The 22819-nt window shown below is 39.4% G+C and overlaps 2 protein-coding genes across 11 annotated transcripts in view; one reads left to right on the forward strand and one right to left on the reverse strand.

The window, feature by feature from the left end:
- The window catches only part of REV1 (REV1 DNA directed polymerase), a 92128-nt gene extending 71296 nt beyond the window's left edge, over positions 1-20832 (forward strand). For 8 of the 10 annotated variants that reach the window (XM_053890593.1, XM_053890595.1, XM_053890597.1 and 5 more), the window contains 13 exons: positions 385-539; positions 2961-3080; positions 7858-8078; positions 8343-8515; positions 13808-13910; positions 15059-15212; positions 15416-15618; positions 16842-17075; positions 18102-18222; positions 19246-19466; positions 19568-19724; positions 19996-20098; positions 20434-20832. In XM_053890593.1, the coding sequence (XP_053746568.1) occupies positions 385-539; positions 2961-3080; positions 7858-8078; positions 8343-8515; positions 13808-13910; positions 15059-15212; positions 15416-15618; positions 16842-17075; positions 18102-18222; positions 19246-19466; positions 19568-19724; positions 19996-20098; positions 20434-20545 (2077 nt within the window). In that variant the 3' untranslated portion in view covers positions 20546-20832. Of the gene's footprint in view, positions 1-384; positions 540-2960; positions 3081-7857; positions 8079-8342; positions 8516-13807; positions 13911-15058; positions 15213-15415; positions 15619-16841; positions 17076-18101; positions 18223-19245; positions 19467-19567; positions 19725-19995; positions 20099-20433 lie in introns of those variants that run through there. The other 2 variants (XM_053890594.1, XR_008417814.1) reach the window with 2 other exon arrangements.
- Positions 20833-21047: 215 nt separating this feature from the next.
- Positions 21048-22819, reverse strand: part of EIF5B (eukaryotic translation initiation factor 5B) — a 71407-nt gene continuing 69635 nt past the window's right edge. The window contains exon 25 of the mRNA XM_019454356.2: positions 21048-22460. Within this exon, the coding sequence (XP_019309901.2) occupies positions 22353-22460 (108 nt within the window). The 3' untranslated portion in view covers positions 21048-22352. The remainder of the gene's footprint in view (positions 22461-22819) is intronic.

Genomic DNA, 22819 nt, shown 5'->3' on the forward strand with positions numbered 1-22819 from the left:
GATTTGTGTAATTTTTCTGTCAGTTTGGGATTCTGATAAACCATGTTTGAAAATATTTTAGATGTTCTGACAGTTCTAATTCACCCACTAATTTTTAGATGTTCAGAGTTTTACAGTATAGAGAAACTGGAATAATAATTTCTGTTGTATTTTTGGTAGTTATAGGAAATGAGAAAATACTAATTCGTTTTACAGTTAAAAGTTAGGTGACTAAATAATGGTACTTGGGTCAGTTTAATTAAAATGCTAATACTGTTTAGCATTTTAAGTCTTATTAGGAAATGTGAAGAAAGTTGCCGTAGGAAGGCTGGACTTGGTGCAACATTAGTGTCTACTAGATGGCAGGCTGCGTCTGGTTCACTGCCTTTGCTCTTTTGTTGATAGCTACACACATAACATCGAAGCTGTGAGTTGTGATGAAGCACTGGTAGACATCACTGAGATCCTTGCAGAGACCAGACTTACTCCTGATGAATTTGCAAATGCTGTCCGCATGGAAATCAAAGACCAGACCAAATGTGCTGCCTCTGTTGGAATTGGTTAGTGTACAGCTTATCTCATATGATTCATTTTACTCAAAGTATTGTTTTGTGATCATTGAATATCGTTTAATATTTAAGAGTGATTTTTTTTTTTTTTTTTTAGATTTTTGTGTTTTTTTTTTTATCATACCACATAGGCCCTGACTTCTAAAACTGTTCTTAGTATCACTCATATTTGTGTAATACGTGAGATAAAAGTGTTAGAAACGCAAGTCAGTGATTGATAATGATATCTTTCAGATAAACAAGTTGGAATATTTTAGTTTTTCAAAAAATGGGGAGAATTGAATTCAGTATTTGTAAACATACTCTTTAAAAACACTTTCTTTCTTACATGTGTGTTAAAAAACACATACTCTTTTTTAATACTTCCTGAGAGGAGGAGAGGGCATGCCACACCACACAGGGCCACATGGAGAAGCCCCCAGTTTTGGTCAGGAGGCAGAAGCAGGGTGAGAGGAAATCCTAGGCCAGAGCCTATATTGGGGTTTCTGTGGGAAAAGCTGGACAGAGCAGAGCAAACAGCCTTGAATTGGCTACTGTGGATAATCCTGTGGTTTTAGGGCTATATGTGGAGATCTCTAGTCTCCTGGTACCTTGGCCCTGGGATGATTTAGGGGAGGAAAACACTGTTTTTGTGTGTGAGCTTGATGAGATGGTTGGGGGTGGCTGGCTTGCATATGAGAGATGTTGATAGGTGTTGATATGACAGCTGTTTGCTGTCCTTAGGAACCAGCTAGCCCTCTCCCCAGCCAGCAAGATTTTAAAGGTGTCAGAACATGGTATCATAAGATACAGAAAATAAAAAACATGATTAATACATTCATAGCATTCTTCCTGTTACTAGCTGGCCTACCTTTATCCTCCCATGTTTGGCCCGCAGATCCTTCTCAATATTCATTTAGGGCTTATTTTCTGTATTCCAGTATCTGGCATGGGTTTTGTTGTTTGTTTTAACTTGTACTTCTTTCTCATTTACAGGTGTGACAATATGAGTACAGTACATTCTTTTAAGTTTAAGCACATAATTAAAACAAAAATCCCACATGATACTTCCATTCCTCAGCCCCCTTTCCACAACTCACCACTTTTATCGTTTTAGTATGACTTTGCAGAACTTTTTCTCTTAATGAATATCTACATATCTACCCTAGGAAAACCCATAGTTGTTATATAAGTCTTCCGTAAGACTGGGCATGTCCTTTTTATAAGTCTTCCATAAATTCTGGAGATTTTATTATTTACATAGCAATTTACCTGACACCCTCCTCTCACAGACCCCTGATACCATCTCTGTCCCTGGTAGCCTTTTCCTCTGCTCTGCATTACTTCTCCATGTCCATACCACACCTGGGACCTCACTGTCACTATCTGTCTTTGTTTTCAAGATGCTCATACCCTCAATTTCTCCTGCACATGGTTTTTTTTTTTTTTTTTTTTTTTTTTAATTAAATATAGTTTGTTGTCAAATTGGTTTCCATACAACACCCAGTGCTCATCCCAACAGGTGCCCTCTTCAATGTCCATCACCCACTTTCCCTTCTCCCCCACCTCCATCAACCCTCAGTTTGTTCTCAGTATTTAAGAGTCTCTTATGGTTTGCCTCCCTCCCTCTCTGTAACTTTTTGTTTTTTCCCCTTCTCCTCCCCCATGGTTCTTTGTTAAGTTTCTCAGGATCCACATATGACTTAAAACATGTGGTATCTGTCTTTCTCTGCCTTACTTATTTCACTTAGCATAACACTCTCCAGTTCCATCCACATTGCTACAAATGGCCATATTTTATTCTTTCTCATTGCCAAGTAGTATTCCATTGTATATATAAACCACATCTTCTTTATCCATTTGTCAGTTGATGGGCATTTAGGCTCTTTCCATAATTTGGCTATTGTTGAGAGTGCTGCTATAAACATTGGGGTACAAGTGCCCCTATCCTGCACATGTTCTGATTATACAGTGAGACTTCGGGTTCCTTGGGTTCCCTTCCCCCGCCTCTCCCTGCCCCCATAACCCCCCTTCCAATAGCACTCCTTTGGCTTTTTTTCCCTGCCTAGCCTGGATGCATTGGTTGTGGGATGATCTGATTTCTGATCATTGCCTTCAGTGCCTGTAAACTTCCAATCATAAGATTAGGACTATTTTTTCTGTTCCTTTACCAGGGGTAGGAGGTGTTGAAATGACACTCAGTTGGGAACAAAGGGAATATCCAATAACCTATCCAATAACCATGTGGATTATAATCTGTCATACTTAACAGAATTCTGCCAGTTTTGTACTGTGTTTGTAATGATCAGAATTGAAATTTGTTTTTCATTGTTTTTGAAAGAAATTGGATAGGTAATTTGTCTGTAGATGTCTTTTTAAGAAATTTAAAAATAATTATGAATATTTCTTGAACATTTTTTTTTAACTTTATAGGTTCTAATATTCTTCTTGCTAGAATGGCAACTAGAAAAGCAAAACCAGATGGGCAGTACCACCTAAAACCAGAAGAAGTAGATGATTTTATCAGAGGTCAGCTAGTTAGTAATCTACCAGGTAAATACAGATCTGTGCTTTTTAACTTTCATTTATTGTAAACATTTATTAGTGCTTTTCATAGTTTTGGAACATAATTCTTTTCCAAAACATGATTATATATTTTTTTATCCATGATTGAGTGCCATGAAAACTAGAATTTGAAATTCTGCAATGAGTAATCCCTTACCAGGACCTGCATGTTACCTTTTACTTCTGTTTCTCACATCTTTTAGTTTAAGTATTTCTCAAGTGACAAGATCAGGGGATGCTAAGAAGTCATTTTAAATATGATGAAATTGACGTTTCGCCCCTTAAATAAATCATAATTGAAATTGTGTACTTCTAGGCCAAATACAAAGTTTGAGAATCGATACGCCTATTTATAAAATTATACTGCTGCACTTGTGACAGGTTTCTGAGTTTAGTAAGAAAAGTAGAAAATGTACGAATCATATTAGGAAGAGTAAAGCCTAAAGATGAAGTGTTATGTTTTGTTAACTCAGAGGTTGAAGTAAAATGTCCATCTCCACCTTTCTCTGCTAAGGGCCAGAATGTTTAGTTATTTTATATTTTTGTGTGGTTACTGTGTGGCTAACAATCCTAGCATGTAAAAATCTTTCCATAGACAAATCATCAAATATAATTATAACTGAAAAACAGTTGCCCTTTTGAGGCCTGGAATAGATCTAATTTTTTTTGTGTGTAGGACAATTCTGGTGGGGCTCAAAACCATGAACCGTAAGATCATGATCTGAGCTGAAATCAAGGGTCAGATGCTTAACCGACTGAGCCACCCAGGCGCCCCAGTAGATAGATACCTCTTTCTAAGAAATGTCTCTAGGGGAAGTGTCAGACTCTTGATCTCAGCTCAGGTCTTGATCTCAGGGTCATAAGTTCAAGCCCTTTGTTAGGCTCCATGCTGGATTTGAAGCCTACTTAGGAAAAAAAAAAAAAAAAAAAAGGGGGAGTTTAAGCTTTTTTTATTAGCCATCTCTATTAGTTTGCTAAGGCTACCATAACAAAATACCACAGACTGCATGGCTTAAGTAACAGAAACTTATTTTCTCAGGATTCTGGGGGCTAGAAGTCCAAGATTGAGTTGTCAGCAGGGTGGTTTTTTTCTGAGACCTCTCTCCTTGGCTTGTAGACTGACCATCTTCTCCCTGTGTTGTCACATGGTCTTTTTTCTTCATGCGTCTGTGTCCTAACCTTTTCTTACAGGGACACCAGTCATGCTGGATTAGGACCCACTTGTATATGACCTTATTACTGCAATTACCTCTTTCAAGTTCCTGTCTCTAATTATAGTCACATTCTGAGGTATTGAGTGTTAGAAGGAGACACAGTTCAGTCTATCACACCATCTTCTTTAAACTGAATCATTTTTGTTAGTTTTGTTTGGGGTTTTTTGTTTTCTTTTGTTTGTTTATTTTTACAAGAAATAGAGTTTTTAGTTCCTGAAACTGGCAATCTTCCCTCTCACTTCCTTTTGTTTCCTGGCCAGAGGGACTTTATTTCTTGAAGGGCAAGTTTTTGAAGTTCCATGTCCTGGTTGAATTCTTACGCACAGCATTGAATTTCCTAGGGGATGTCTGAAATATAGTGAGGGGTGGCAAGATTGGCTCCCTCTGGCAAGCCATCTTCCCATGTGGCCTCCTGTCTTCAAAACCAGGTTGTATCCACCCAAAATTCTTCATGTGATTTCCATGTGTCTATCAACTTTTAGCAAATTCCCAAATTCTTAATCAGATAAATTTAGAACATTTCAGGTATGCAAAATGTCACTCTTTGCTGTTGTTATGCCTGTCTTGAAGATGGCGTTATAATCATCTTTTTTCCAAAGTGTGCTCCACAGAATACAGGCTGTTCGTTTAAAAAAAGATTTCACATGTGTGTGGGTACCATCCCTGCTGGAGACACACATGGTAAAAGTTGAGAATTGTTGCAGTAACCATATTTTTGTTAGGAAGCAGTCATTTCCCAAAGATATTTGAGGATGAATAGATAGTGCCTATTAACATCTTGTGGAAAATATGGTATTTAATATGATAGCTCTCTGGTCAATAACCAGAAGAAACTCAGGATGAATGAACACACCTCCCCCGTTGTCCTCTGCAAGCTCTTTTTGGCCCTCTGTGCCCATAAATGTATACATGGCACACAGTTGTCTAGCACAACATATACAATTACTGTAGCTACCTCAGAAAGAGAAAACACACTTCCAATAAGTTTATGTTTTAGGGGACTCTACAGAAAAATGATTACATGTTACACTAACATTACCTAATGAGACCTGTTTTATTTAATTAAAGAAAGGATTGTCCCCAACAGCTATTTGAATACAATAGCCACTTCTTTGAGTTCTTTGGATCTTTGCAAGGCTTTTCACCTTATGTGTGTGCCCTTAACTGAAGGACCTGCTGCACCTGGGTTTGAGCACCCAGCCTGCGGTTGCCATCTCTTCATGCCATTCTTAGAGAAACACCATGAACATGTAGGTGTACATAAAGATGTGCGCTTTTCTGATACGGGAACCAGTAACTAGGTGAAGCTAGGAAGATTTAAGATTTAATTAATTATAGTCAAATAAAATTCATTTCCTCATCTGCACTAGTCACATTTCAGTGCTTAATAGCCACATGTGGCAAGTGCCTACTGGATTAGACAGCACAGATAAAGAACATTTTCATCATCACAAAAAGTTCTCCTAAACAGTTAATTTAGATGGTGAAAACTTTATTCTTCTATGGCACTGTCAGTGCCAAGTCTGGATGCCAGGGGAAGAGATATTACTGGCTGTTTTTAATCTAGAATAATAGTTATGCTTCAAGGACAGATAACAAGTCTTTGTCCCAGTGGCTGGACCGGGAGCTTCCACATCGCTTTTTTTTTTTTTTTTTTTTTCCTCTTCTCACTTGGTTCTAGGCTAGCATATTTTCTTTCACTTTCCTTTCTAGGTGGCTGCACTCAGTTTGAGCCTCAAGACCCTATTACTTTGTCCTTAGAGGTGTCTCCTTTCCTTACAAATACATGATGCAGTCAGTTAAACTAGCAGTCCTCTTAGGGTTTTGGTGCTGATTAATTTTTCCTCCCCACGCAGTATGGTAGGGGTTAGAGGTGGGCTGCCGCCCCCACATGCTTCTCTCTCCTATTCAACTTCAGGGCCATTCCATTTCGTTAGGTAAGCTTGCAGCAGACTGGGTCTTTTGTTTTTCCCTAGAGGGACAGTGTACTGAGATTAGGTTGACTGTAGTTAATTTGGTGATATTTAATATGATAGCTTTTCTTTTGTACCTACTGGCTAATAATCTGTTCCGCTGTATTGAAGATACTGTTCAGAAACAATAGGTTTTCCCCCTGCCACACCCCAGCACACATAGAATTAATCCAGGATTATTGCCTCTTGCTGATTTTGCAAGTCAGAACATATCAACAACTCTCCAGATCTCCGAGGGAACACGAATAGTGTGTCATGTGTGACTTTGGCCAGTTTAGTGTCTTTCTTGAGTTTCTCCTCCCCATCATGAAAAATACTCAGATAGGTTTCACTTAGAATTTCACCTTTTTGTGAATGATATTCCTCTGGTAGATTTTGTTGTTGTTAAAGCTGACTCTGGTATTCTTTCTTGTTCTCTGTTCTTACTTGAACTTTAAAATGGCACTGATGGGAGGCAGCACCCTTAACACCTTTCATCTAACTTCAGGAGGGAATAACTTTTCCCACCTCCATGGCCATAGATCTCTTGTAAAGTTGGCAGCCTCCTAACCCTGGTAACTGCTTCAAAGAAGTTCTCCTGGCAGAGCCTGGACTAGACCAGTTGTCCTTCTGCCGAAGACCATTGAGAGAATAGACACTGGAAGAATTATAATCAAGTAATGAGCAGAACATAGCAGACTTCACTCTGAGCTCTCCGCCAAGCTTCTACAGAAGACCAAAAACAGTCTTTTTCTCATTGGTGGAAATTACTGATTTGATGGTGCAGAGCCATCGTGACAAGAATTTTAGTTTCCTAGGTTACTCTTAAATATCTCTCTTAGATATGTGTACCTTTGTTAAGATCTTGGGCAAATTGAGAGTGACAACTCATCAGTATCCTCCAGGTGAGGCTCAGACCTTGCATCTGGAAGAGAAGGAGACAGGGACTGTGCTGCATGCAGGAGAGCTGAGACCTTTTCAGGGAGATCGTCTTTGTTGATAGAAGAAATCTATCTTGTCTCCGCTGCCACTTTGTTTGCTTAGGAACCTTCATCCCCAGGTCACTTTGTCCAGTATGACAGCAATAATGTTTGTAGTTTTGGACCTACGTTGAAGGTTTCTCGTTTTAGTTTCCATTCATAGCAAGTGAGGCTGAAAGTGTCGAGAGGTTTGGCTGTCACAGAAATCATGGTAGAATTCCTAACACTTGGAGTCCCACTAGGTCATACTGTAGGTCATACTGTAGACCTGTTTAAATAGGTCTGTAACTTCATTAGTTGATTCTGTGAATAGGAAATCTTAATATTACTCAGTAATAAAGATAGCATTCCTTTGAGAACTTACCTAGTTACACATATTTGAGAAGGTTCACCTATATGTAGAGCTCAGATTGAGAAGTAGTTTCTAGAAATACCTTTACTAGCAGTTGCACTAAAAAATTCTTTAATCTTTGAGATGCTTCAATTATGTCACTTAAAAATTTTAAGGGAAATTATTTTAAACTAGTTTTTTGGGTGAATAATAGTTCTTTAACATTGCTGAATTGTTTTTAATGGTTTATGTGCAGAATTATAGAACTATACATATCTCCTTTTCTAGGAGTTGGACGTTCAATGGAATCCAAGTTGACATCTTTGGGAATTAAAACTTGTGGAGACTTGCAGTATATGACAATGGCAAAACTCCAAAAAGAATTTGGTCCCAAAACAGGTCAGATGCTTTATAGGTTCTGCCGTGGTTTGGATGATAGACCAGTTCGAACTGAAAAGGAAAGAAAATCTATTTCAGCTGAGATCAACTATGGAATAAGGTTTACCCAGGTACTGATCTCTTAACGAGTTTTATCCATTTACTCTTATCTCTTCACATAGTCCCCCTCTCCAACTAGTCCGTAGACTCTTGATGCTTGAAGTGAAGACTTTACACTCTTGCTGCTTCCGTGGCTTGCAGAATATTTGTTTTTAACAGACACTCAGCAGGATATAAAGAGTATATATGTTTGGTTTTGAAAGTGAAAATACTTGAGAATTATTTGGTATGTAGGAAAATAACATGGGAGATCTGCTGTGTTTGTCTCTCCATAGCCAAAAGAAGCAGAAGCTTTTCTTCTGAATCTCTCAGAAGAAATTCAGCGACGACTTGAAGCTGCTGGCATGAAGGGTAAACGCCTGATGCTCAAAATCATGATACGAAAGCCTGGGGCCCCTGTAGAAACTGCAAAATTTGGAGGCCATGGAATTTGTGATAATATCACCAGGTAAGCTTATTTAAAAGAGTTTGGATAATTGATATTTTGGTGCAGGTTATTACAATTAATAGAAAATGAAGAAAACCAAGGAAGAGTATGAATAAAGATCTCTGAATTCAGAGGATATCTGGTACTCTGCAGCGCTGGGCCTCAGCCCAAGGCCATTGCAGCTGTGTCACTGCCCTCAGGTTTGGCTACTCACATGCACCTGTGTGCCTGACCTTCAGCAGGGTCTTCAGGCTATTGACTTCAGTGCACGGACAGAAGGAAAGGGAAACTGTTGCCACTGTGGCAACAATTGTGACAGGGTCTTGGAGGGGTGAGGGTCAGTACAGTGATTCAGAAAGTGATTTTAATGAGACATTTTCTTTGTTTAGGGAGGTGTAGTTTCTGTGTCTGAAATGATTATTGTCTCTCTAAACTGGTAGAAAGCATTTAAAACCCCCTTTTATTAAATATGAGGGCCACTAATATAAAACTTACTGTGAAGTTTGTGACAAATATGAAAATACCTAATTTTTGTGCCATTTTGTTAACACATGGTACACTATATTTTATCTGTCAGATCAACCAAAGCCTTGAGACTTCTGACCCTGAAAGCCACACATAAGGAATTGTTAAAAAAAAAAAAAAAAAGTTAAGGGTTAGTTCATGCCTGCCATAGAAATTATGTTTGTGTGTATAGTGATGTTGCCACAAGTCACAAGAGGACTGCCCTCCATTACAGGCAGATTCTAGCTTTATCATTCATGCATTTGTTCACCATGAAAACAGGGGTTATAAATTGTACTTTAAACAACACGTTTATAAAATACCTTTTTAGGTAGTTGGTAATCTTTATTATATTTACCTATTTTTTTAAATGTTTATCATTTTGAGAGAGAGAGCACAAACGGGGCAGGGGCAGAGAGAGAGAGAGAGAGAGAGAGAGAAAGGGGGAAACCCAAGCAGGCCCTGCACTGTCAGCACAGAGCTTGACGTAGGACGGGAACTCAAACCGTGAGATCATGACCTGAGCCAAAACCAAGAGTTGGGTGCTTAACTGAGCCACCAAGGCGCTCCTGTATTTAACCTATTTTAATAAACATTTTGATGTATCCGTATTTTGAATGCTGTATTAGTTAAATACAGTGTTAGTGGTCATTTCTATAACAAGTTGGTTATGAGGCCCTAACTGTGGAATAGAGTGATCTTTTTACACATGGTTTCTATGAGAAAATCAGATCTAGTTTATTAATACCTTGGGAATGCAACCTAGAACTTGCTTTGTACAAGGTACATGAAAAGGATCATCCAAAAACTAATTTTTCTTTAGAAAGAGAACTGGCAGTAGAGTGTCCTTTTGTCATGTATGCATTTTTAAATGTCTTAGCATTGTATATTTTGGTGCATCAGCAGTACCTGGGGGCTCTGTCTAATTTTAGTAAGAAAATCAGCCTTCATTTAATCCTTTTTGGAGAATCCAGGTACTCCAAAAATATAATTATAACAGTAAGAAAAACTAGGATTAATTATACTGAACCCCCTGCCCCCCAGTTGAAGGATAATATTCAGCCTTTTTTGTAAGCACATACCTCCTTGCTGTTGTTAGTATTTGTTCCATTTTTGTTCTGAACTTAAAAAGTTTTATTATGAAAAATTTTAAACATATTTAAAAGTAGAAATAGTAGAACTATTATGAACCCCATTACCTGATCTCAACAGTTGCTGTCAGCTCCTCGGATACCATCCTTCCTCCCCTTCTCCCAGTGATTTTGAAGTGAATTTCCTATACAGTCTTGTTTCTTCCGTAGGTGTCTCAGTGTTTGTCTCTAACAAGATGAGGACTCTTTGTTTGGTGACCACAGGACAGTTCAAAACCTGTGTAGAGGCACCTAGGTGGGTGGCTCAGTCGGTTAAGCGTCCGACTTTGGCTCAGGTCACAATCTCACGGTTTGTCGTTTTGAGCCCCACATCGGGCTCTTTGCTAATAGCTCAGAGCCTGGAGGCTGATTCAGATTTTGTGTCTCCCTGTCTCTTTGCCCTTCCCCTGCTCGTCCTCTCTCTCTCTCTCCCTCCCTCCCTCCCTTCCACTCTCAAAAATAAACATTAAAAAAAAATTTGGGGGGGGGGGGCCTGAGTGGCTCAGTCGGTTAAGCGTCTGACTTCACCTCAGGTCATGATCTCACAGTTTGTGAGTTCAAGCTCAGAGCCTGAAGCCAGCTTCTGATTCTGTCTCCCTCTCTCTCTCTGCCCCTCCACTGCTCATGCTATCTCTCTCTCTCAAAAATAAACATTAAAAAAAAAAAAATAAAAAAAAATTTTTTAATGTTAAAAAAAAAAAACACCTGTGTATAAAATGTACATTTTGCTGTGCCCTTAAAATACTAACTTTGGATAAGATGATAATGAAAAAGAACACATGATGAATCAGAACAAGTGTAATTTTATAAATGTTACCAAAATGCAGATCGGTTATAAACCATTAACTTAAACTTAACATTTTGGTAGTGTTCTAACTGCCTGAGGAAGGCTTTAGGTGTGGGATTATGAAATATTATAACACTGACCTTGTATTTCCTCTAATTCAGGGGTTGATACACTCTTTCCTGTGGGCCATATCCATCCTTGGGCCTGTTTTTATGTGGTCTTTGTGAACCAAGAATGATTCTTATATGAAAGTTTGTAAAGAGTGAAGACCATGTGAGAGGAACCACAAAGCACAGGCGATTCATTCTCTGGTTCTTTACAGAAACAGGCTGTGGGCGCCTGCTGTAGTCCCCACTGAAGTAATGTTGGGCTGAGTTAAGCAGTGGTAGTCCACAGTCCACAGGATTCCATTTTAAATTGCATGTCAAAGAGCCATATGTAGGTTGAGATCTGTGGCTTGATTATCACGCGGAAAAATTTTCTCTTAACAGTTTTCCTTTGGGCAAAGACTTTTTTCCCCCTTGGAGTTCTTTTGTGTATATGTATTTTTAATTTGAATTTTATACACACACACAGTCCCTTGCACTACTTCTCTTTCATTGCCTATTGCTGTTTCCCCTGTATGCACATTTCCTTTGCCCCCAGGCAGTGTTAACATTATGATCATGTGCACACTGTATGTGGATGAGCATATAGTTCACTGTGACCTCATTCCCTTTTTTGTTGAACTTGTTTTTCCTGGAGTTCTGAGCATCTTGTTTGGTTTGTTGGCCTTTTTTTTTTGTGAATTTGCCATTGAGTTTATCTCCAAAGTCCCTCCTAGTGTGTTTCAGTACACCAGAATCAACTGGTTTGATCTTTTTACTCGGGGCCCTCCAGCAAGCTAAATGCAATCAGGATTAGTTTAAGACCTACTATAAAGTGGGAGTCTTGGGGTATCCCTTCTCTGTGATCTGTTGATCCCTGGTCTCCTCATCCTAGTGTCTATTGAGAAAGAGTTCATGGGCATAAATTGTTTTTGAACCTGTCTGTGCTAATGCTCAGTAGTTTTGTTGACTTAAAAGTTGTAACTTCTAGTTAGAAATTATTTCTCCTTATTTAAAGATTCCATTGTCCCCTTTTTTTCATGATTACTTTGGAGAAGTCCAGTATTCTGATTGCCTGTTCTTTACAGATCTGTTCTTTCTGGAACTTTCAGGATTTTCTCTTTAACTCAGGTTCTGGAATTTTATTTGGTCTTTATCTTTGTGCCAGGTACTTTGTCCATATTAATTTATTATTTCTACCAACATTTTAAACTTCTGAGTATTTTTTTAAAATTCTTTGGACATTTAAATATAGCATCTGTTATTTCACAGATGCAATATTATCTCTTATCTCTTAAATATACTTCTATTCCCTTTGTCACTTGTTTCTCCAGTTCCTTCTTTTCTCTTTTGACTGCTTTTATATTGGAGGTTTTCTTCAACTATCTGTCTTATTTCATGCCCCACATGAAATCTTCCCATCTCCTGCCTACAGTGGGTGAGCACGCGTGAAGATGGCAGCCAGCATTCTGGTTCCTCCATAGGAAGAGCAGTCTAGGTGGGAAGGAAGAGTGTATGCTGCTTTTGAGCAAGGTGCCTCCCTCTCTCCTTGGCCATGCATGATGTCCCCTGGCTCTCAGCATCGACATTGGCGTGTACAAAATCCCAGAGGAGGGGCGATCTATGTGTCTGCTGCACGTGCACATTCTTGGTCCCTTCTCGCCCCCTTCACTGGTACCTGGCATCTCTAATCACTGAGTGTTTCTGAGGTTCTGTAGCATAAATTGGCTTATCTAAAGTGGTGCCTTGCTTTAGGCATTTAGCAGGCATATTTGGTAACTTAATAGTTACTGATACACTTTCAGTGTTCTGAGTTACAGTTAACATTGGTCCTCTGTTCTTGTCTCCTCTTCTGTTTAGATTTTTTAGGAGTTTATGCCATTTAAAACTCATTTCAAAATAGTTAAGTGGTGTTCAGGAGAAATATAAACGTGTTTAAACCACCAGTCCACTAAAAACCTTGCTTTTAAGTTCTTCTGTATTTATTTGTGTTAAATAAATGTAATTAAGGTAACAAATCAATGTAAATATTTTCCTTAAAAAACTGGTACCTTTCATGGGTGTACATAATGTCCTCATGGTACTGAGAAAATAAATACAATAAAAGTAGTTTTTAGCACCTAATAATGCAGTCTCCTTTCTTCTAGAATTCTTAAAGATCTATTCTGGTCCTGCTGGGTTTTAGACAGGGTGCCACCATGTTTCCTTTGTCATTGTTGTTCATGCATTTCTTTATTGATTTCTAGAGCCTCTAAGAAATTGTTAATGCACATATTCACATGTTGAAATTATGTAGTGGCTTTACTTCAGACATGATAAAAGTAGAGTCAAGAACTAAAACACAGGGATTCATCTTTTATACCTCAACATAGATAATCTTGGAACCTAAGACTTCTCTTGGAATCTAAAACTTCATGTTTATATTCATGCTTTGGTTGCAACATAATGTTTGTATTTGTATATGCATTAACTAAAATACGTCTTTTTAAAAAATGTTTTCCAGTTTATTTTTAGTTGGCCAGGTCTTCATTAGCCTGTAACTCAAAGTCCCAGTGTTCTATATGGTTTTTCTTTTACACCCTGGCTGTCAGTGTAATTAATTTGTTATACTGGCTTCCTTGAAGGGGGGGGGACTCTTGTGTTCATTTTTAAGGATTATCTTTACTACTTAATTACTTAAACTGTTTTTGTAACTTTCTTTACAGCTTTCCTATATCTCTTTAAACTGTTCCATACTCGTGAGGTACTAGTGAATATATATGGAATGTAGCTTTTGCTCCGTTAAAGTTAATTCTGTCATTTACAGGACTGTAACTCTTGACCAGGCAACAGATAGTGCAAAGATAATTGGAAAAGCTACACTAAACATGTTTCATACAATGAAACTAAATATATCGGATATGAGAGGGGTGAGTATATAACATTTTAAAATTCTGACTTTCTGTAATGTTTTTCTCACTTAAGGTTTGATCTGAGAATGGTCATGGCAGTGGGTAGTGGGTTTATGAGCAGATTTTCAGCTTCTTTGATTTGATACCAGAATAGAAACTGAAAAACTCTGGACTTTCTCCTCTGACCTGATTTTGTTATTTTTCAGAGAAGAGTCAAATTTGTTCTGAAAGCTCTTCGTTTTGTTTTCTGCCTAGAATAATTTTGTATCTTGAATTTTTATAAGTGTCTTTCAATTAACCAAGGGCTTATTTTACATACATTATCCTGCTTCTGGTTCTCATTGGTAGATGGGACTGTGAAGAGTGTGGAACTGCAAGTAATACTTATATCGTTAAGGTCCCTTTTAATCCAAAATTTATTCTGTGTCTGTTGATGCTCTAGAAGGGAGAACTTACCACCACAAACATGCCTTTGGGATGGATAGGTGAGAGGATATTAAAAAATGTAAAAACCTTAATTTTCTTAAGGATAAACCTTTGTAGGTTCTGTTGTGTGTGTGCTCACATATGTGAGTGAAAGGCAGTTATTGGTGTGGTATCTATGGAAGGATTAAAGAATTACTAAACCAGACATGATCAAAACTCCCTGAAATACTATTACAGTAAGGCTTTATGGTAGTGTGGGGCGGGGTGGGGGGTACAGTCTTCGAGAGCCCATGGTGTACCCAGAGCACTGCTCATCCCACCCCCCAAACCCACTTGTTTGAAAAGTTCTTCATTTAAAACAGAAAAATGGTAAGGGAAGTAAGGTTGCAAGTAGACTGTTCCTATAGGATCTTTTGTTTTTAATCTTAAAAATTTAGTTGATTAGAGCTTCAGTGGGATATAGTATTACACTTTTTTGGATTTTTCTGATTTTGAAGAGATTACAGTATATTTAGATAGAAATGGATACTCCAAGATTGAGGTGAATAACTGCTCACTAGCTAGTAGAGATACAGTTTTTGTAATAAATCATGTAGAAGGCTCTTTGAATACTTTAATTTTTTATTATAGAAATAGATCTAGAAGATCTTTCTAAAAAGGAATAGCTGAGAATTTTGCTTAGTTGAATTCATATTCTTGCTTTAGTTTTCCTGGAAACACATTTTCAACTCTGGTTCTAGGTTGGGATTCACGTGAATCAGTTGGTTCCGACCAACCCAGACCCTTCTTCATGCCCCACTCGTCCATCAGTTCTTCCTGGCGGGTCACACTCTGTCCTGGATCTCTTCCAGGTTCAGAAAGCGAAGAAATCCACAGAAGAGGAGCACAAAGAAGGTCAGTGGGCATCAGTGTGGTTCTTGTTAATACAACAGTTGTCTGGCATGGCTCTGTGACTTTTTAAGAAACAAACGGACATTCTGGATTATGATGAATCGATAGTATAGGTTTGTTTTACTTAAAATGGCTTAAAAGTAATCCATGCCATCCTGTCCCCGATGATACGAAGAAGCTACTTTATGTACTTTCTATACTTTCAGTATTTCTGGCTGCTATGGATCTGGAAATATCATCTGCCTCTAGAAATTGCACTTTCTTGCCATCTTTTTCAACACATCTGACATCAAGTGTCAATCCTGTTACTAGCAAAGCTGAGTCTTCAGGGAAATGGAATGGTCTACATTCTCCCATCAGTTTGAAATCAAGACTTAACCTGAGTATTGAGGTTCCGTCACCTTCCCAGGTATATTTTTATAGTTCTGAGTGTGATTTAAGTGCAACAGCAGTTTTAAAGTAGGGATGACGTTTTTAGGTAACAGCATAGCCGAGAAGGGGAGAAGAGGGTACTTGTCAGGGTAGATCACAGGCAGCTCATGGTGTTACAGGTTGGGGAAAGGTGGTGCTTTTGCAAAGATCAGCGACTCTTGCAAGTTGTAGAACATGGATGAAAGCTAGTTCTGCAACTGCCCGTCAGTAGCCTCTTTACCTCTTTGTAGCAGCAATAATCACAGGGACTCCACTCTATTCAGCAGTATCGCTTTGTGATCATCAGTAGGGGCCCATGTTCAAGGTTTTTCTTGCAGCATTTGCAGACCATCCTTTCTGTAGAGTGAATGATTTTCCTAACGTAAGCGAGTAATTCCATTGGTATGGGCTGTAAACGTGGAATACTTTTGGAATTTTTGCTCCTTGTAAGGTTAAGATAGCACTTCAATATATATTGGGAAAGTCCATTTCTATGCTTCACTGAATAGTAAGAGGCTGAAGGAAACAGACATGCCAGCTGTGAGGCTGGGAAAGGGACAGCTCTAATCAGCTGGGATTGGGTCCCGGTTGCTGTTGAGTTATCCAAAAATAGTTGATCCTGGCAAAGTAGAAGATTGGCCTACCCAATTTATAGGATTCCATCTCTAAATGGAAGTGCACCGATGGGCAGAGGATTCTGGTATGTAGGCCAAAGAAAAGTTAGTTTCTACAATCCCTTTTTTCTAACTTGGCTGTTGTCAGAACTAGAAGTTTTTGTATTTGGGGGCAGATAGTCTCCTGTCTGAAAGGTAAACTTCTGACCCAGGACTCCATTGTCCCATTCATTCCAAAAATGTGACGTACCCCATAGGCATTGTCCCTGCCCTTGGGAGGGGTCTGAGATCCAAGTTTGACAAAGGCTCTGTCTGCCCCTGTTGTAGTACAGATACAATGAGTATATTTGGACTTGCCTCATCCAGTGGTACTGCCCGTAGTTGTATGCTGGTCTCTCCAGACTCCACGTTACTACTGAGGCCCCAGTGGCAAAAAGCCCAAGACATTCCAAAAATGTGCTGCTTTGAGGGGTTACCTTTCCTATCCTGCTTCTCTGCGCCTCATGTTGTCTGAGATGTTCAAATTGAAATTAAAGCGCTACATTAACACTCCTACCACTTCCTCTCTGAATATGCTTTAACTTCAGACTCATGTGGTATTTTATAGCTTGATCAGTCTGTTTTAGAAGCACTTCCACCTGATCTCCGGGAACAAGTAGAGCAAGTTTGTGCTGTTCAGCAAGGAGAGCTGCATGGCGACAAAAAGAAAGAGCCAGTAAATGGCTGTAATACAGGAATTTTGCCACAACCAGTTGGGACAGTTTTGTTACAAATACCAGAACCTCAAGAATCTAACAGTGATGCAGGAATCAATGTCATAGCCCTGCCAGCATTTTCACAGGTGAGTTAAATAAGGGACCTTTCACCCTACATATGCTCCGGGCAGATCTCATTTCTTTTCCTTTGGACCATAAACTCATGGTAGCTTACACCATATCCATTGGGGCCCAAGGCACTGGCTCATTTCTACATCATCTAAAGGACATGGACTCCCAGAGAAGGACATGTATGTAGGTGCTTAAAATTTCCACCCAGAAGTAAGAAACACATTCAGTTCTTATTTTCTTGGCCAGGGAAGACCACTGGGCCACATTTTAAATAACTAGGTGGAGGCGGGGCACCTGGGTGGTTCTGTCAGTTGAGGGTCCAACTTCACCTCAGGTCATGATCTCACAGTTCATGAGTTTGAGCGCTGTGTTGGGCTCTCTGCCGTCAGCTCCAGACCCCGCTTCAGATCCTCTGTTATCCTCTCTCTCTGCCCCTCCTCCACTCACACTCTATCAAAAATAAACATTAAAAAATAAATAGCTAGGTGGAGATGTATAATCATAGACTAGAGACAATAACACAATCTAAGTTTGGTGTTTTTTAAAAAAAAGTACTACACGTAAACCTATTTTCTTGGGTTTCCTTCTCCTTTTTTTGGTGGGGGAGGGGGGAAGCATCTTTTTTAAAGTTCTTTTGAGAGAGTGAGTTCATGCAACCGAGGGAGGAGCACGGAGAAGGGTGCAAATCCCAACCAGACTCCATGCTGTCAGCGCTGAGCCTGATCTCACAACCTGTGAGCCGAAATCAAGAGTCAGAGGCTCAACTGACTGAGTCACTCTGGCGCCCCACTTCTCATTTCCTGGTGTTTCTTGCCCTGGTGGTTCTGCAGTGGGTGTTTTTTTTTTTTTTTTTAAGTCAGTTATTACTCAGAATTTTCTTATTCTCACCCTAAAACCTTGTGAGGATTTAATGAGCTTTAATATTGAGGCCCTAGTAAGAATTCATACAGATCAGAAAAGCATGATTTGAAAACAAAGTCTGTTTTGTGAAAAAATAGAGTCAACTCAGGTTTGACTCTGAACCTTCTTGTTTCCACTAGGTGGACCCTGAGGTGTTTGCTGCCCTTCCTGCTGAGCTTCAGAAGGAGCTGAAGGCAGCATATGATCAAAGACAAAGGCAGGGGGAGAATGCCGTTCACCAGCAGTCAGCTGCTGCATCTGGTAAGCATAAGCGTGGGAAGGGACATGTAACACAACTGAAGATGAGGGAAATGAGGTCATTGGTAGGGTATGATTATTGTAGCAGATTAATGGCCAACATCTAAGCTGCTAATCATGTTAAGAGCTCTTTGTATTGGAGCAGAGGAAGTATATGATGCAGGTAAGTGTTGTCCTAGACCTAGTTGGAGTTGTGTAACTTCTGACTTCCATACCTTTACTTTAAAAGTAGTCTGGGGGTACCTGGATGGCTCAGTCCTTTGAGCATCCGACTCTTGATTTCAACTCAGGTTATAATGTCAGGGTTGTGGGATTGAGCCCTGTGTGTAAGGCTTTGTGCTGAGCATGAAACCTGCTTAAGAGTCTCTCTCCCTGTACTGCTCACTCTCTCAAATAAAATGAATGAATGAATTTAAAAGTTTGAGTTACCACCAGAAGTCTTTTGACTACATGTCAAGACTGACAGATCAGAGTATAGGTTTAAAACTGAATGAAAGGGGCGCCTGGGTGACTCAGTCAGTTAAGCATCTGACTTCGGCTCAGGTCATGATCTTGCAGTTTGAGTTCGAGCCCCGCATCGGGCTCTGTGCTGACAGCTCAGAGCCTGGAGCCTGCTTCAGATTCTGTGTCCTCCCCTCTCTCTGCCCCTCCAATGCTCATGCTTGGTCTCTCAATAATAAATAAATGTTAAAAAATAAGAAAATCTGAAAGAAAGGTTCTGAACATGTATTCCAACAATGCCTGAACTGTTGAATTTTCATTTAATCTTTACAGCCCCCCCCCCTTTATAGATAAGCAATGCCCAAAAGATAAGATTTTTAGTGCCCCAAAGAAAGTGGGCACAGATAGTGGGTGTCCTACAGCCTGCTCTTTCATCCAGTTACTGCCTCCAATACTGTCTTGGTAAGAGGCCTGTGTTGGTGTGTGTGTGCGTGCACATGCAGCGTCTGTATTTAAAAGAAAGAAAGATTGCATGGTACTATCCAGACATATGTTGTTGAAGATACCACGTTCATACTTTTTTAGTGCCAAAGAATCCGTTACATCAACTAAAACCAGCAGCAATGAAAGAAAAGAAACGGAACAAGAAAAAAAATCCCGTCAGTTCCCCAAAAAAGATTCAGAGCCCTTTGAAAAACAAGTTGCTTAATAGCCCTGTGAAAACTCTTCCAGGGGCTTGTGGGAGTCCCCAGAAGTTAATCGATGGGTTTCTGAAACATGAAGGTCTTGCTTCTGAGAAACCTCTGGTAATATTTTTAATACTTTTTAAGCTTTGACCTTTTATCAGATCTTAATGTACTTGATGTTATGTAAATATAGCACTTTTTGTCATTTGTTTTCTTAACAGGGAGAACTCTCTGCTTCCACTTCAGGTGTGCCAGGCCTTTCTGGTTTGCAGCCTGAGCCGTCTGGCCACATGAGACCCCCAGCACCCAACCTAGCGGGAGCTGTTGAATTCAGTGACGTGAAGACCTTGCTCAAAGAGTGGATAACTACCATTTCAGGTGGGCTTGGCTGGTGTGACAGCCACAGACTGAGAGGTAATGGTTCTAAAATTTTGGAACTTGAACCAGACTCAGCTATATAAATGCAACTCTTTTCTGAATCTGGTAAGCCAAAACCAGCCACCCTGTAACCTTTGAAACTCTGGGACTGACTTTGAAAAGCTCTATACTATAGACCACTGGTTGGATGGCTAGAAGTTGGGGGTAGTTGTAGAGATGCAGTTCTCCTTCATGCAAGCAGGCTGGTCCTTATTAAGAATTTCCCCTCTAGATCCAATGGAGGAAGACATTCTGCAAGTTGTGAAATACTGTACTGACCTAATAGAGGAAAAAGATTTGGAAAAACTGGATCTAGTAATAAAGTACATGAAAAGGTAATTATTCAATACTTTTATCTAAAGGACAAAATGGGGCATCTCACACAGCTACTTTTAAGGTGAGGCACAGAGCAAGTTTGACATTTGGGGGCAGTTAACTAAAGAGTGAAAAGGGGGTAACCTTTGTTTTGAACCCCAAGCAACTGCCAGAAGATCAAAGCTTGTTCCCCTTGAGGTTTCTATAGTTTCAAACCATACTAAGTACTTTGAAGCGTTCTGAGGTTTGGGCCAAAATTGATTCTTACCTAAAAATGTTTACGACCCTAAGGAGATGTTAAACTGATTCTTTGAGGAGTCTTTTTACTTACAGTTTTTTCTTAACCCACCTTTAGGTTGATGCAGCAGTCGGTGGAATCGGTTTGGAATATGGCATTTGACTTTATTCTTGACAATGTTCAGGTGGTTTTACAACAGACTTATGGAAGCACATTAAAAGTTACATAAATATTACCAGGGAGCCTGGTGCTCTCCACTAGCTGTGCCATAAGTGCTTGTGAGGTATTTGCAAAGTGCATGATAGTAATGCTCTGAGTTTTTATAATTTTAAATTTCTTTTTAAGCAAGTGTTTTGTACATTTCTTTTCAATAAGTGCCAAATTTGTCAGTATTGCATGTAAATAATTGTGTTCTTTTACTGTAGCATAGATTCTATTTACAAAATGTTTGTTTATAAAGTTTTATGGATTTTTACAGTGAAGTGTTTACAGTTGTTTAATAAAGAACTGTATGTATATTTTGTACAGGCTCCTTTTTGTGAATCCTTTAGGAAGCAAATCCTGAACTGTTTATTGTGTTTAAAGGCTGAGAAACCTACAAGCCGGACTGTTAGAGGCTCCATGCTAAGCTCTGAAATTTCCAAGAGGTCCCAGCATGGGATTCTACTTGTTCCGGGTAAAGCTTCTAAATAATCTTATCACTTTTGTCCCCAAGCATGAACACAGGAGCATGTTATGAAAACCTTCTTTACTTCTTCCAAGTGGAGGGATTTACATACTTTAAATTAGAACACACACATAATTAAATTTTTCTTGGGAAAATTATGTCCCACAGATGGCTTAGCAGTGGTGTCTCCACCTCTACCGTCCCTAGAGAAACTTCAGTAGTACTGAAGAGTGGTACAGATTTTCAAATGTATATAAAGTATTTTTCTATGCTATGTTAGCTATGCTGTAATACTTCAAAAATATAGTTCATAAATCTACGCCAGTGAACACTTTCTTTAAAACACACCCCACATTGACTTCAACACTGTGCTCTCTCTCTCTCAATAGTTACTAGAGATCTGTTAGAAGAATTAATTTCACACTAACAGATTTCTTATAATGGGGGAAGGAATAGATCTTCATGTGGACTTCCCACATGCTAAAATCCAGTAACTGATATGAACAAGTCAGTTTCTGCAACAACTTAGAAGCACTAAGCCCAAATAGTTCCCTACTTGATTGCCCCATCAGGAAATGTATGCATGGTAGAATTTTTATATCCATCTTGGTTCTAGTGTGTCCTAGAAAATCCTAATGTTAGCATGTGTTGGTACACAAGGTAGTACACTGAGGCTGATGACTCACTCATGGAGAGAAGCTACGCTACCATGGAAGCCTAAGGGATGTCTGTTTTCTTTATTGGTAGTTCAGAATTGTGCTGATTACAGTGGACTCTCAGGACTATACAAGCAGTAAATAGCAGCCAGCTAGGCTTTACACCATGGTTTCACACAAAGCAGATAAAGAAATAGCAGAGTGCCTAAATTTCTATTTTAAAAAATTCCTAAGGGCATATGGCAGAAGAATGCTGGGGAAAAAAAAATCACTGTGGGAAGGATATGCATAAATAAAGTATTTCTTACATCAAAAGAGTCCCAAGAATCACAAAATCTGCAGAAGCCTGGTTAATCAAATACTGCAGTACTGATTTAATCAGTATAAAATTGAAAGAGCTTTAGATCTGTAATAAAAATCCAAATTTGGGTTAGGGCAAACTTTAAAACAGCAGCCAGTAGAGAAGGATTGGGAAAGGAGTGGGCAGGTGAACAGGCACGTTGGAACTGTGGGGACATGTAATCGACCACTGTCAAACCAGTGTAAGTTTCTTGGTTTCTCATGGAAAACATTTTATACACCTATTTTTTTCCTTCCATACTTAAGTTCATCAGTGTCCAGATACATCCGTTCCATTTTTTTGTCTTGTTTTTTCTTGGTGGTATTATGACATAATATTTCATTTATTCCAATTCCTGCCCCATGTGGAAAAATTAGATGATTTCAAATACTTTCTTCAGCTCCACAATAAGCTGCCAATCACTCTTCTGCATCTCATCTCTGAACCAGTCTTTGAGGGCATCGATGGACTGCCGGCTGATCTGCAAGCCCGAGGCACAAACAGGGTCAACAACAGTGCAACCACCACATGCCAAAAAAAGCACGTGGCCCAAGGCTGACACCAGCTACTGCTCATTAAAAAGAAACCTTGGCCAAAATAACGAATGCCGTACCTGTCTGCCTTTCAGAGTAGTAAATCTCTGCAAGTCCTAGCAGGCACTCTAACTCTGTTAGGAGGCCCCTTCCTCAACACAGAGAAGGCCGCATTATAGGTCATGCCCTGAAGAAGAATCCAGTCCTGCTGGACTGTAAAAGTTCAAACATCCAGCCCTGAGAGCTACTGTGCAAAGGTAACCAGAGAAGAGTTGACCCCCAATTTCTCTAAAATGGGCCACTTCTA

The sequence above is a fragment of the Panthera pardus genome, unplaced genomic scaffold (genome assembly GCF_024362965.1).
Source record: "Panthera pardus isolate Hobbes unplaced genomic scaffold, ASM2436296v1 HiC_scaffold_25, whole genome shotgun sequence".
NCBI classification, from domain to species: Eukaryota; Metazoa; Chordata; class Mammalia; order Carnivora; family Felidae; genus Panthera; species Panthera pardus.